The sequence below is a fragment of the Alosa pseudoharengus genome, unplaced genomic scaffold (assembly GCF_046254945.1).
Source record: "Alosa pseudoharengus isolate Yale_2024_CS ecotype anadromous, Long Island Sound unplaced genomic scaffold, YU_APseudo_1.1 YU_APseudo_1.1_scf_4, whole genome shotgun sequence".
In the NCBI taxonomy this organism is placed as follows: domain Eukaryota; kingdom Metazoa; phylum Chordata; class Actinopteri; order Clupeiformes; family Clupeidae; genus Alosa; species Alosa pseudoharengus.
In genome coordinates this window covers 4,521,068-4,536,793 of record NW_027468774.1, presented here as the reverse complement: position 1 = coordinate 4,536,793, position 15,726 = coordinate 4,521,068, and the positions used below count along the sequence as shown (strand labels likewise).

The 15,726-nt window shown below is 40.0% G+C and overlaps 1 protein-coding gene across 2 annotated transcripts; it reads left to right on the top strand.

Annotated features, from left to right (window-relative positions):
* The first annotated feature begins 944 nt into the window (after positions 1–944).
* On the top strand, positions 945–15,046 carry LOC143103186 (pancreatic secretory granule membrane major glycoprotein GP2-like). 2 transcript variants are annotated; one of them, XM_076266999.1, is made up of 6 exons: positions 945–1,079; positions 11,682–11,759; positions 12,170–12,592; positions 12,699–12,743; positions 12,854–12,936; positions 14,569–15,046. In XM_076266999.1, exons 2-6 carry the CDS (start codon positions 11,702–11,704, stop codon positions 14,644–14,646), a joined length of 687 nt encoding a protein of 228 aa, XP_076123114.1. In that variant the 5' UTR covers positions 945–1,079; positions 11,682–11,701; the 3' UTR covers positions 14,647–15,046. The 2 variants fall into 2 exon arrangements, with proteins under 2 accessions (XP_076123114.1, XP_076123113.1); XM_076266998.1 differs by having other exon boundaries at positions 945–1,083.
* The last annotated feature ends 680 nt before the right edge of the window (positions 15,047–15,726 follow it).

Below are 15,726 nucleotides of genomic sequence, written 5' to 3'. Positions count from 1 at the left end.
GCAATCACCTATAGCTTTCCGCCAAGGTCAACTCCATGGTCAGATTTAGATAAGAGACGAAACCATGGACGAACCAATGGATGAAGACGCAGCAGGTCCATCCCGGGAATGTGCCAACCTGTGGCCCCACCTCGCCAGACTAAATCAAGTCATCAAAATTACTTGATTTTACTTTCAATTCCTTTTACATTCACCAAGGTATTAACATTAACATTTCCATGTAGGACCATTCTGTACATAAATGTAAGCACTGTGGCAGTAGTAATGCAATATTTAGAAAATGTAGGCTACTCTTCTTGTACTCTTGATACTCAAGTACTTTTAAAAACAAGTACTTCAGTACTTTTACTTAAGTAGACATCTGACTGTTGTACTTTTACTTGTACTTGAGTAAAATTTAGCAATGGGTATCTGTACTTTTACTCAAGTAATGAGGCTGTGTACTCTGTCCGCCTCTGCAGATAACAGAAGAGTAAGAAGCCAAGGGAGTAAGATGGTGCTTTGATTACAGCAGAGGAAGAAGCCAAGGGACAGAGACTAAGACATCTTGTGATAATATCTTTTGTATTTCTTATACAAACAAATGTCAGTCATGGCACGGAACTCACTCATGCCTTTCAGCAGGACACCTGCCAAGTTTGAGATCGTCGGACGACGGTTTGAGAGACATGCAGATAACAGACAAACACAAACAGGCAGATCCTGTCATTAATAATTTGAGTATTATTATGCTTAATGTTGGCTTTTTTACTTTATTTTTAAAATGATTATTTTTAACTAATGTAGACACTGTAGGTTGATTCGGACAAAAGCCAAATGCCATTATGATAAAAGTGGAGTGACTGCATTCCATTACAGCACTAAATTCCACAGTGGAGGCAGATGCCCCACCCACTAACATAAGAATACATCTGCTGTAGAAGGAAGTTGTGTCTATATAAAATCATTAATTTGCCAGGTGTTCTGGGCGTGTATATTTTCCTGAACGAAAATTCGTGATCATTTTGTCTTGCTCCTCTCTGTGTTTTGGAGTTTGTCTGGCCAGACAAGAAAGAAGCCACTTCTAGGCCCACGGACAGGTTGGTAAGGATTGACATCATACTTTTCTGTGTTTGATAGTTTTTGGACTGCCTTTTATTTCAATCAGTCTTCTTCTTTATGATTTGGAGGTCAGTAATAATCAAACTATCCAAAGTGAAGTAGATACCAATCTACTATCTATGCTATCCACCAGTCTCATCTCAGTGAAAACACCTGACAAACATTTTAAAACAGCTGTTTTGATCGATGGCAAAATACAGACTCATTATAATAATCGTCATTTAGCTGACACTGTTATCCAGAGTCAGTTACAGTGCATTACGTGCAGGGACAGACTCCCTGGAGCAACTTGGAGTTAAGTGAACTAGAAAAAGCCTCAAAATGTGTCAACACAAAACCCCACTGATTTTTCAGAGAGAGATGTAGGTCAGAGATCTGATCATTTGCTTGAGTTTTGTTTCAGATTGTCTGATAGGTCAGAGTGACTTACAATCAAATGCAGGGACAGTCTCCCAGGAGAGACTCAGGTTTAAGTACCTCCTGTAAGTAACAAATTACAAAAGGTATTAAAATTAGATTGTGCATGTCAGTATACTAATTCAAGGGTATAATAGATGATGTGGCTGTTTTGCAGTGTACTTGCTTTGACTGGTATTTATACTTTTTTATATTATATTATAGAGACTTGAGGTGAACTTTCACTGGCTCTATCGCTTAAATACATTTAACCCCTTTTTAACGTGTGCTAGTAGTCACTCAGCACAGTAAAGGTGAACTTAGAGTTACACTAAACTACAATAAATGGCGCGACAGTGTCCTGAATTCTCAGCGGTGGAACTGGTCTGACCTGATTTGTGTGCCTATGGTGTATGCACTCATGATTCTCTACAACAACTTTTTACTGCATTGCCATAAACAAAGTAGAGGCATAAAAGGGGTTTCAGAGTAATTCAAACGAGAGTAATGGGTGCTCAGGTGAATGCAAAAAAGTATAGACTGTAAATATGATGCAATTTGATTTAATTTCATGATTTTTTATTTTATTTTCATACTTGATCGTACAGACAAGTGCGTAGTCTCGTTGGAAAGCCCCACTTCTGCCCCCAACTTCTCAATAAAGGTTTCATCTCGCTGCGATGAACAGTTCCAGAGCAATAGAAGAAAGGGTGTGTTTTTTGATTAAAATGTTATGTTTGACAGCCCTAATACAAACATAACGTTAACCATCTCCTTGCTTAACTAGTTGTAACTGTCGCTAGCTAGCTGACGTGTACAGGGCTCTCAAGTTTTGAGGACAGGCAAGAGTGACGCCCCCCCCCCCCCCCCGTCCGAGGGTTAAAGGGGTGGCCTGTCAGACGGGTTGCGAGAATGGGGGTGTCATTAGTAATACTACAACTTTTTGTTGCTGTTAATAATATGCCTTCAGATGTTCCAGTGTAACAGAGGTCGTTTCGTCTGCTGCTCACGGCCCTCAAACCCGCCACCTCAACACACACCGGCTTGTGAGTCGAGCGCTCTAACCCAGTGTTTCCCAAACTTTTTTTCTGGCGACCCACTTTTAAAAAATTACAGACCATCGCGACCCATTTCACTTCAAATCTACCCTGCAACCACCAATATTGTTTTAGGCCACAGGTTCTCCAACTTTTCTATGCCTCCCCCAACCATACATTGCTATAGGATCCCTGCTTTGAACACGGTTGTAGGCCTATTGCATTTTGAGCACCATCAGCGTGAAAAGTTGGAAATGACTACTGAATAGATACGTTTTAATGCGCATCCGAGAGTAGGGGAAATTCTCGCATGTTGTTATTCGTCAGCATAGTAAGCTGTTCCTGTATTTCTAAAAAAAAAATGTTGTAGGCTACATTGCGTTGCAGACAAATGGGTCCATAACACTGTGGACGTCAATTCCAATGTAAACAGCAAATAACTCAAGTCGTTATATTGTATTGTTGTATTATATTATATTGTATAGTCGTTATATCAGAACAAGAGGCGTTTGCGCAATAGCCGGAAGAATGCGCCTTTACTTTGGAGTTAGCGAGGTAGAAAAAGAGAGGAATAGTGTTTAAAATGCCCATTTAAATTGTAGAACATAATGCACTGTTGTGCATTTTAAATCAGAAATAAGAATGTGAGGAGGTTGCTATTAACTTTAAAGATTGCATCTGCAATCGAAACTGAATGCAAATTGAATGGCCTTATGTCCGGTCTATGGATGTCTGCTGTAGTTGACAGCACGGTCACTAGATTTTAATCGGTAAAGTTGAGGAGCTGGTATCTATTAATGTTCGTGCAAATAGGCGGATTCATGTCCCTTGCAGTTTGCAACTGCGAGGTACATGGCAGGCGCCCCACAGAACTGTTTCATTTTGAAAGGTAGATATACATGCTGGCACCCCCTCTGCGATGCGTTCGTCCCCCAGTTTAATGCGCCAGTTTCATGAGCTTTTATGACAAAACCGTGACTGTGGTAGTTAACAATCTACATCCTAATAGAAAACTGTCAGCTTTCCTGGTATCAAATGAAAAAATGGTATCAGTTAGGCCTATAACACAACATAAATTGTGCTGGCGACCCAAATAAAATCTCCTGCGACCCACCCGTGGGTCGCGACCCAGACTTTGGGAAACACTGCTCTAACCACTGAGCTAAAAGCCCAAGCTTCCAACTCAGCGGTTAGAGCCGTTCTTAAGGTTAGGGGTGTGAGGATTTACACGCGCAACTAGCATCACCAGCTAGCATACACCAGCCCCAGGTCGGTTACCAGTTGATCCAATATTAGTTGTGCAGAAATATAGCCCATCTTATACACACCAATTGAATTGAAATAGAAATGTGTAGATATAATAGATAATGGGTCAGTGACAGATAAGGGTTGGTAAGATGAGAAAATTAAAAATATGTTTAAACCTTTAAAACAAAACATGCCTGAGGTTTGATAAAGTGTATACTTTGTATTTCTGTTGTATTCATATTATTTAATATGACGTTTATGCTATTTTTTAACAAAAGATAGAACTAACAGCCTGTTAAATTGTCAAATGGTGTAACCACAAAAATGACAAATATCTAATATTTCACACCTCCTAGAGTTCATGCAATTGCTCTCATGAAATTATTAGTTTATTTTGTAATATCCTATGAGAATATGTTTTATTATATTTATTTCTAAATTTAAATTATATGGGTTTTTCATTGTACTGAGCAAGACCATATGCTGTAAACATCTTGTTTTCTGTCTATTCTTTGACCATTTGAGTAAAAATGGTTTAAACAACCATTATTACAGTAGAGTATTAAATCATTATCCCTATTCATTTTTTTGTACATTATTAGTATTTTAGACAAAATACTGGTTACACCAATTGACCATGAAACGTTTATAGCAATAGGACAAGAAATTGACACAGAAAATAGGCATCAAGGTAAACTGAATTGGATATTTTGATATGTATTCATGTCATTCATCATATTCCATATCAAATATCATTTCATATCATCAATGAAGAAACTTGTGTTCTATTTGATTTCAATTCAATTCTCATACAATTTCAGTCCATTATTTTCAAAGAGAGTGAGATAAAGGGCCCTGTTTTCGTGATGCAAAACCGGGCGCAAAGTGTATTATTATTCTGACGCAAAGTTTTTTCCTATCTTACACTTCACTTTTATTAAATAATGCGCCCAGGGGTGTGGCAATTACCGACATAAGGTGTGGCCTGGCACATGATCTAAAAATCGCTATCTTATACCGTCTAAAAAGCATTATGCCACTGACCAAGAAAAGCCTGGTCTACAGTATAGCGAAAGGCGCATATGAAGCTGAAGACGCACGGTCACGCGATGTAAGCAGCAATTCCTCTGCAGAATAAATGTCCTTAGGTTATTTATTCAGTCATTCGAACATTATAGGGGGAAATTTTGCTTTTTTCAGGCTATGTTTTTTGCTGGTAACCCATTGTCAGTCAATATTGAAAGTAATTAACTGTGTATAACTGTTTTGTCGTTGACTATGACACCACAGTCAAGTTAGTTTCACTTAATATGTTCAATTAATAGACAAGTGCAGATGTGTGTAGCCTATACTCTACTCGGTTTTAATAAAGAATGGCTTAGTGGAATACCTGTTCCATACGGTCTTGCGTACAAGCAGATTCCTTCAAATACACCGCTGACTATCAAAATACTGATGCGCTGTTTGAAGTTGCCCTGCTTGCTGTTAAAGGGAATGACAGATGTCCTCCTCATTGGTTTAAAGAATGTTAAGCCCAAAACACACCCATGACTGATTAAGAAACATAAGAGCCACCTTTTTGCGCCAGGCACCTGACGTTTGATAACAAAACCACCCCGAATGTGGACTGGACAAAATCCTAAATGTATTTACGCTATTTGCTAGTGACCATGCATTTTATTTTGCTAAATTAGGGCCCAAAGTGTGTGTGAGAGAGAATAAGAGTGAGTGAAAGAGTGGGTATGATCATTTCTTAACAACCAACCAACAGCAGGATCTGCGTTCACATGCACTCTATGGTGAGACAAGTTTTACAAGAGGTACATTTTATATAAAATAAATGTATTTATATTATTTATTTATAATTTGAACATACTGTTTACTTACATCATAATAAAATATTAAAAATAATTATGGAAGTTTAAATTTAAAATGAAAAGCTTTGACATTTCAAAAATCGCTTAAATTGCAATCTAATTAAACCCTTTTAAAGCTATTGTTTATGCTAAACAGTTAGTCACTATTTAAATTATAAAAATAATATAATTGGCACCTAAAATTATATACTCTTGGCCCTGAATCTGATCAAACTGGTCTCAAACAGAAAAGAGTCAAATGGTGTAACCGGTTACACCATTTGACATTTCTATTTAAAAGCAAAATTTGCAGGCATTATTATGGACCACTATGTATACACTTCACCTTTATATGAATATTAAAACACAGTTTTCACATTAAATTTAATATTTTATGATTATTATGATTTATCAACATTTTTAAAAGGTCATACCATTTGACATGTAACCTAAGCTTGCCTGGCCATGGCCTAAAAACACTATTATGTTACTTTAAGAGAGTTGCTAACCTTGACTCATAGCAGTTGGGGTCCTTCTCTATGACATAATTTCCTGTCACATGATTCTCTGACATAATACATACAAAATTGCTCTTTAAATGGTGGTTACACCACTTGACATTTTAAGTGGTTAATGTGACAGACACGATTCCCCATATTAATTCAAACATTCAGAACAATGGGGTTTCATTACTTGTATTAAATATTGAAAAGTTCTTGTGCAAGATCATGCCAGATTATTTAAGAAGGGATTTTGGAGAGAATTTCACATTTTTTTCAGCAAGTGTAATTATTTGGTTCATGTTTTTGTGGTTACACCGTGTTGACAATTTTACCAAAATTCAGTTAATACTCTTTCAAAATTAAATAAATCCAAAACTTTAAGATTAGGGTTTGATGAAAATGATATTTGAAAATAATTTGTCAAATTGTTTTCAAATTGTAACAATTTTAAATGTATGTAAGCCATGTTTACACAAAAAAATGAGCGTCACGTCATTGACCCATATAATAGAATAATAGATTAGTATTTTTTTTTAATTATTCCATATTTAGTGTAGTCATATCAGAACCTGAAGTAGCCTACAATCCAAATGCAAGCATGAAACTTCAGAGTATTACCTTTCATTTGAGGCCAAGATTATGCTTATAAGGTGTTCATATGCAGCAAGGATTTGATTGCCAGTATGCATTTTGGATAACCCAAAGTCCTATGGGGAGTTTTCATAGGGCATTTTAAAAATGCATGAGCATACCTTGGCAAACTAGATGTACCGCATAGTGGTACAAAATATGACCGCTAATCTGCGGTAAACTACAGTCTTGTCCTTGTAGGAAGCGTAGTGTCTTTCCAACCCACTTTAGATTAACTTCCAACAAAATTACGTCTCACTGCAACGATGCGCCATCTGGTGGACAAACGAATACGTGACGCCAATACTGGAAATGCAGCCAAATTATTATGATGAATATTTGGTTTTCCTTTAATCCTACTGAATTTGTAATTATGTATCGGCCGTTGTAATTGCCGATACTGATGGTATGTGCGTGCCTGTGTGCGTGTGTATATGTGTGCACCACCATCTACAGGCCAATGAGTGTACAGTCACTAAATGTACACATAATTTAATTTTTTTAGACCCCCCCCCCCCCCCCATGGATGAAATTCTACGAAACTTGGCATACCCCCTGAGAATGTCAGGTTAATCATACACATAAAATTTGGTGCAGTTCTGAACATCTTAACTGAAGAGAGGGGCGATTAAAGCAGAATGATATTGCATTTTAATTTTTTACCGGGGGGGGGGTTGCAAATCACAAATGAGTGATTATGGGCTAGGTTGATGTGGGCCCTTGAGACCAACATACCATAAAAATGTCTTCATCCTCGGTGCTTTTTCCGTAAAAGTCTAGTGGGGCTACATACCCACCAAATTTCATGTGCCCCGGTGGTTCGGTGTCCCGGGTATCGTTGACCAAAAATTCAGGAAATAGATGACGATAGTTGCTGTTGTCTTCAGCAACAGATTGTATAAGGTTGACAAGAGGTTGCGATATGGTGAGGGACAGGTCGTGTTGCGCTATGAAAGAACATGCGTAGCCTACTTAGCGCAAAAACGGTCAGCCATAGATAAACGTACACAAATCATGACGCTATTATGCGAGGTTCTGGTAGGCCTACTGGTTATGGTTTTGTGCTATACATTAATAATAGCAAAGTTTTAAGTTGACTATTTTAATTGCATGGTAATTTTTTGTCAACATACGCTCACAACCTACTGTCGTTAAAAGTGAGGCCTAAGCAAAATAGGCTACAAGGCTGTCTGTACGTCATAAACACGACTGACCCCCTTACTTAACATAAAATAATAATGTCGCGAACTGTTCACGCTCTGAACTGAACACGCTCAGTCAAAACCTTCCGTCGGAAATTGTGAAAAACACTGTTGTACATGTCATAACAGACGGGAGGCATAGGCTACAGTTTATATTGCGTCGCTTTACACATAATGTTAGTTGCATTGATTAAAAACTGTAACAATAATAGTACATCGGGTGGCATAGCAGGCTATCTGTTCAAGTCATAGGTGGCACCCAAAATGAATGACCTCCCCTGACAAGAGTTCGCGATAGTAAGAAATTGTCTACATTAATGCATGGAAAGAACACAGCCCCCGAATTCGCACATAGAGCTCACAAAAGCATATCCAAAAAAATTAAACGGATTGGGCAACCTCATCAGCTGTCTCGATTGTGTCACTGTAATCCAACTTTTAGACCGTCCTGCAGACGTGTTCTTTTTTTTTTAAGCAACCGCCCCAGGCCAATGAAACAACCGTGTAGCTAACATAAACAAAGCGAAACTCATGGCTGACTTATCTTCTTGAGCGATCTCTGATTGAGACACAGAAAGTTCTCAAGAACACTATTAGGTCTTTAAACATTTACCATCACACACATTCATTCATCGGACCTAATATTTGTAGTTGCCTTAAAAAAAGGAAAATAAAAGGTGATAGACCCCCCCCTCCTTTTTTTTTTCTCACCGGATCTGCATCGATCTCAAATATGACATTTCTAAAATCAAACTGACGGAAATCCGTGTACGACGGAGAACTTTAATCCTTGTATTTACGCTACGTGAGGATATTAGACTAAATCTACTGATCATTTGAAAAATTAAGACCTCAGACTTTGAGGTGAAATTCAATACTTTTTAAGGCCTTAATTTAGGAAAATGAAATGTAATACTTTTTAATACTTTTATAACTCCGCGGGTACCCTGTGATGCTAATTGTGGGCGGTGGTAGTGTAGTGGTTAAGGAGCTGGGCTAGCGTGCAGTAGCCTGAAAGTTGTCGGTTCAATTCCTGGCTTCCACCGTTGTGCTCTTGAGCAAGGCACTTAACCCCAAGTTGCTCCGGGGACAATGTGATCCCTAACTAGATGTACCGCAGAGCGGTACAAAATATGACCGCCGCCCAGTCCAGCACATTTTTTCCACAAAAAGAAATCACGCTGAAAGGCCTATATGATTCTGACTGTCTCACTAAATTGCATTATCCACACTCAATTCTCACTGGTATCTGCTAGACAACAAGTACCAAAACATGATTAGTTCATAGATTTCACATGTAAAATGAATTTTATACAACCCCACCTCCATCTTGCCTGTTCATAATTCTGAGAAATTCTTGATTGTTTGTGTTATGTTTATGTTATGTGTGTGGGTGTGTGTGTGTGTGAGTGTGTGTGTGTGTGTGTGTGTGGGTGTGTGTGTGTGTGTGTGCGTGCTTGTGTGTGTGCCTGCGTATGTGGCTGTGCATGCAAGCGTACATATGTCTACTGTGTGAGTATGTGTCATACGTATGATTACTGTGAATGTATGTGTGTGTGTGTGTGTGTGTGTATCTGTTTGTGCACATGTGTGCACATGAAATGGGTTAACATGACCCCTGGAGGCAAACATACGGAAAAAAATGGTCATCCTAGGCCCTACAGTTCTCAAGATATTCACAGAGAACTGTGTCTGCCCTACCCTCCTTTCGGGGGGTCCAGTCCAGCGGGGGGGCTACAGATCAAAACGAAAAATGACGGTTCCATGCTATCCATGTGGGGGTACATGCCCACCAAGTTTTGTGTACCCCAGTCTTTCAGTGTCCCGGGAATCCTTGTTGGTGTACGTCACTAAATGTACACATAAATTATTTTATTGTAAGGCCCCCCATGAACGAAAGTACACAAAACTTGGCATGCATTCGGAGGGTGTCATAATGATCCTACACTTTTAATTTCGTGCAGTTTTGACCTTGTCAGCCAGAGATATTGTGATGAAAACACCTAATTTTTTGCTTTTTAATTTTTAACTAGGTGGCGCTATACATGAAATAAGTGGTAATGGGATGGGTTGACATGCCCCCTTAAGACCAACATACATAAAAAAGGTGGACCTCCTAGGCCCTACGGTTCTCGAGATATTCACAGAAAACTGTCTCCGGCCACCTACAGGCCAGTTGGTGTATAGTAACATAAATTAATTTATTGTGTGGCCTCCCATGAACGGAATTCCTCAAAATTTGGCGTGCATACAGAGGGTGTCATAATGATCCTACACTTCCAATTTCGTGCAGTTTAGACTATGTTAGGTCACAGATACCTTCAATTACAACACCTCATTTTTACTTTTTTGTGTTTAACTAGGTGGCGCTATACATGAAATGAGTGGTTATGGAATGGGTTGACATGGCCCCTTGAGATCAACATACAAAAAAAAAATGGTCCTCCTAAACCCTACGGTTTTCGAGATATTCACAGAAAACTGTGTCTGCCCTACCCTCCTTTCGGGGGGTCCAGTCCAGCGGGGGGGCTACAGATCAAAACGAAAAACGATGGTTCCATGCTATCCATGTGGGGTTACATGCCCACCAAGTTTCGTGTACCCCGGTCTTTCAGTGTCCCGGGACTCATTGACGGAAATTTGGGCATGCGAAAAAGAAAAAAAAAAAAAAAAAAAAAAAACAATTTTCGCTGCGCGGCGGTCATAATAAGAGGTGGATAAACTCTATTTCTGAAATTTCAGAGGTGGATAAACTGCATTTACCTACGTTTAGCCTCCACTACATCCCTGTTTACAAACACTCGCACGTGCACACACATACTGTGGGTACAAGTTAAAAATGGACACTTCACTCACGAAAAACGTGATTCACGCAGCTACGTGAAATGTAAGTACAACTGCAGCGACTTGGGGGCAGCATAAGTCCGCTGTGGCGTTCCGCGCTCGAACCGGAAGGAGCGTTCGACAGCAAGGGCTGTGATTGGCCGAGTTTTCAGTGTGTTGTTGGTTGTTTGTCTGTGTTTTTAGCAGCCCCTGCAGCATGTTAGTCCACTGTAGCACTTACAGTACAGCTTTGTGCACATGCTCAGACTGAGGAAACAGGGAACACAAACAGGCCATGGCGCTACACTAATTCCCCTCTTCTTTTTATCTTTATTTTTTATATACGTTTTTATTGTTCTTGTTTGCTGTTTGATTGTTGTTTGTATGTTTGTTTGTAAACTCAGGCCATTGCTGTAAAAGAGCTGAATGTTCAGCATATTTTCCTGAATAAACAATGTTGTGATGAACTCTCTGGTGTTCCACAGCCCCCTATAGCCACTAAATGACCACCATCAGTGGTTACACAAACTGCTTTGAGTTGAATGGAACAAATATCTGTGTACCAATACTAGAAAATGCTTCAAAACCCCACTACCGATTCTCCAGAGAGACGTAGGTCAGGAATCTTGTCTTGCGAAAGGCCCATATAAAAGTACAGACGCACTGTCACAAGATGTAGCCTAAGCAGCCATTAGCAATAAGTCCCAGACTCGTCTGCAGGATAAATATCCTTTAGGATTTTTATTCAGTCATTCTATCCAAGAAGCAATGCACAAACATAGACAACAATGTCTGTTGCATCAATTAAATGAAAGTCTCAACCAAAGATTTTAGAGTGTATAGATTTTTTTTGTCTCGACAGAATCTTGTATTATACTTTTATAGGTGCAGCAGGCGATGAGACGATGAAGATGAGCATGATGATGACTCCACTGTCATTATATCTCCCCCTGCTGGCTATGAGTAAGACTTGTCAGGTCCTCTTATCAAAACATCTGTTCATACATTTCATGGCGATGTATCTGGTCTTGTGAATGTGCTGAGGTCTGTTTATAATTATGGAGTGTCTGTTTGTCAAACTGTGTTTGTGTGTGTGTGTGCTATTAAGGAGTCCCTCCAACTAAATATCTTGCACCAAAAACAACATGTAGGTTTATGTGTGTATGTGTGTGTTTGTTTGTGTCTTTGCTATTAAGTCCCTCCAACTAAAACTCTTGCTCCAATAATTACATGGTTTGTGTATGTGTGTTTGTTTGCGTGTGCTGTGTGTGAGTGTATATATTTGTTTGATTGTGTGTGTGCTGTGTGTGTGTTTGATTGTGGCTGTGCTGTCTGTTCTGTGTGTGTGTGTGTTTATCTGAATCCTGTATTAGTTCTACACACTCCTCAAGCCACAACAGCCCAAGAGATTGACCCTTGTTACAACTACACTGTGCTGAACGACACCTGGAGGGCCACCACCAACCTGGACCAATCAGATCTCAAGTGTGACCGTTCCTTTAATGGTGTTACAGTCCAGTGGCAGGGCTGGTACCTGTTGGTCCACCAGGAAGTGAGCGTTCGGATTCCCAACACGTGTGTGCCCAGGAATCGCTGTGGTACCCACGCACCCCTCTGGCTGAATGGACCTCACCCTCGCCCAGAGGATGGCATCGTGACCAGGCAGGTGTGTGGACACTGGATTAATGGCTGCTGTAATTTCAATTCAACACCCATACAGGTTAAAGCGTGTCCTGGAAACTACACTGTTTACAAACTTGTGGAGCCTATTAACTGTTATTTGGCGTACTGTGCAGGTAAACTTGTTTAATTTTACAGATATTCATTTGGGCATTTTCTTAAAGTTTAATCCTGTGCTTGGAGGTTAGACTTATAACTTTGTATCTACAAACTTCTCCATAGATTTGAGCGATAAAGGTGCCCTTCCAACTAAAAGTCCCGATCCAAGTAGGTTTCTGTGTGTGTGTGTGTGTGTGTGTGCATGTGTTTGGATTTTTGTTTGTGTGAACATTTCAATCTGAAAATCACAGCCACCTCTACTTCCTCCATCTTCCCAGGTCATGTTGTTGGTTTGCTTCTGAAGGTCTCTGCTGTTAAGACTTTGAATGAAACTGAGATTGAGGAGCAGATACTGAAGCCAGTGAGTACAGCAGTACAGTGCTGCCCTCTAGAGGCCATACTGGACACTGCACTCGATAATACAACTGTTCAATCTAACCTTTGTGTAGCACAGGGGTCTTCAATGTTTTTCACACCAGGGACCCCCAAACGGATGGAGAGCTGGAGCAGGGACCCCCCTACTATATATATATATACATATAAAATATAAAATTGTCTAATCAACCAAAGATTTTTTTGACCCCCGCAGTACGTCCGCAGACCCCCTGTTGAAGACCTCTGGTGTAGGAGATTGTTTGTCAGTGGCCTCTTCTCAATAATAAACTGTATCGTAAACATATTACCAACCATTTTGTTCGAAAATTCTAAAACAACAATGTTTTTTAATACTTCAAAATAACATTTGATAAATGAACCTTACATTTTTCAGTAGCCATAGGTGTGTAGATTTGAACAAAATCGAGTTTGGTTCTTACCAGGACTTACTGCCTAAAATATCAGATTTTGTGTACCACACTCGGAGATTAGTGCTGGGCTGGTGGGTGCATATTCCCAACCTTCTCAAGGCATATCAACGGTTAGCCCGAGAATTCTCGTCGCAATTGAAAATACCACTGGAGCTCCAAGCGGATTTGTACACGCAGCCTTACAAGACTGTTTACAGCTCTTCGAGTCACGGTAAAATGTAATTTTTGGTACATAGCTAATTTATATACATTTATGGTGTGGGTGCTTGCGTTTCTTTAGGAATCCGCCATCTTTTGTATAGAAGGGAATATTAAGTGACACATACACGTAAAAGTTGGTTGTCTGATAAATGTGCAGTGCCATTGTAAAGGGTGGTGGTGCTCTAGTGGTCGATGATATGCCCCTACGTGGGTCTCTACAGGGTTGGGAGTCTGAGCCCAGGAACCACCACCACAGAGTCACTCCAGGGGCAATAGCCCTGTAATGACTTCACCTTTTCAGAACCGCATACAGCCTGCCATAATCCCATTTTCATTTAAGTTTTCATGTGCTTTGTTTTCTCTATTATTGTTTTAACCTGTCTTAACCTTCTTGTACAATGCAAAGCAGGTGACACTTTATTTTACAGGGCCCGGAGTTATGCTTTAATGTTAGGGTGTCACGAGTCCCAAATTTCACCCCATAGCCACTTTCTTTCCTTCTCCAAAGAGAGAGGCCACTTTGGCAAAGCATTCTAACAAGAACTTCATATTACACATGTACTAATGATCTGTAGGTACACAAACATACATTATGTATGAATAACATAAATATGTGATATTACAAATTGTTACATAGGTTCATACATAGATGCTGTAACATAAAGTGTCATCTAATTATTTCAGTGTAATGAATACTGATGCAAAATAGAACTATCTCTTTGAGGAGCCCTGTGGTGCAACTGTCTGTGCCACATTGGGTCCAAGTGCCCACAGTGACCCGGGTTCGAGTCTGATTTGGGTCATTTCCTATCCCACCCCATCTCTCTCTCCCACTCGCTTCTGTCAGTCTCTTCACTGTCCTATGACTAAGGCAAAAAGCCCCAACATATATTTTAATAACAGTCTCTTTGGAGATGTCAAATGAAATAACTTTAAATTGAAAAACCTTTAATCACTTATCATTTTGGTGTGTTGTTCATTCTCAGTTTGGAGAAACCCTCAGAGCACGAGGACTAGATGTTACTGGGATCCGGTTAAGAAGAGTTCAACAGACTGGACCATAAGGGGACAGAGGAGGAACGTGAAGCACAATGCAGGACACTCACCCACTGCAGAGATGACATGGATGTGTAAACATGAGACGGCATTATTACTCTGTGTGTGATGGCCTAAACATGAGACGGCATTATTGCTCTGTGTGTGATGGCCTAAACATGAGACGGCATTATTGCTCTGTGTGTGATGGATAACAATCTGTTAGTGTTTTCCTAAACATGAGACGGCATTATTACTCTGTGTGTGATGTCCTAAACATGAGACGGCATTATTACTCTGTGTGTGATGGCCTAAACATGAGACGGCATTATTACTCTGTGTGTGATGGCCTAAACATGAGACGGCATTATTCCTCTGTGTGTGATTTCTAATCTGTTTTCCTGAACATGAGACAGCATTACGACTCTAGTCTATTTGTTATAGCAAAATTAAGCTGTTTTCCTATTTATCCCAATCCGTGAATTAGTGAAACACACTCAGCACACAGTGAACACACAGTGAGGTGAAGCACACACTAATCCCGACGCAGTGATCTGCCTGCTACAACAGCGGCACTCGGGGAGCAGTGAGGGGTTAGGTGCCTTGCTCAAGGGCACTTCAGCCGCTTCCTACTGGTCGGGGTTCGAACCGGCAACCCTCCGGTAGGCCGTGGCTGCCCCAAGCATGCCCCAAAGTATGCCATTGCCTTTAGGGATCCTGCAAGAAAGCACAGGACGCTTGGATAGATCTTCTTTTCATCGTGTTCCACAGCACAACAACACATAAACACATATAACATTTAGCACTGTGACATATATCTAATCCGCACAGCATATAGAAACGTGTAACACATATACCCTATCCACCTATGTGACATATATCTCATCCACACAGCATATAGAAACATGTAACAAATATATGTCCCATCCACCTATGTGACATATATCTCATCCACCAAGCAGAGAAAGCACAGGACACTTACTAATCCTGCAGAGAAAGCACAGGACACTTAGAAATCCTGCAGAGAAAGCACAGGACACTTAGAAATACAGAAGAGAAAGCACAGGACACTTACTAATCCTGCAGAGAAAGCACATGACGCTTAGAAA

Bases quoted from the DNA above. Each gene is read 5' to 3' on its own strand.
- LOC143103186 (XM_076266999.1), top strand. From the start codon at position 11,702: ATGAAGATGAGCATGATGATGACTCCACTGTCATTATATCTCCCCCTG. The intron at 11,760-12,169 runs GTAAGACTTGTC...ATCCTGTATTAG, and splicing joins TCTCCCCCTGCTGGCTATGA to TTCTACACACTCCTCAAGCC. The intron at 12,937-14,568 runs GTGAGTACAGCA...GTTCATTCTCAG, and splicing joins AGGAGCAGATACTGAAGCCA to TTTGGAGAAACCCTCAGAGC.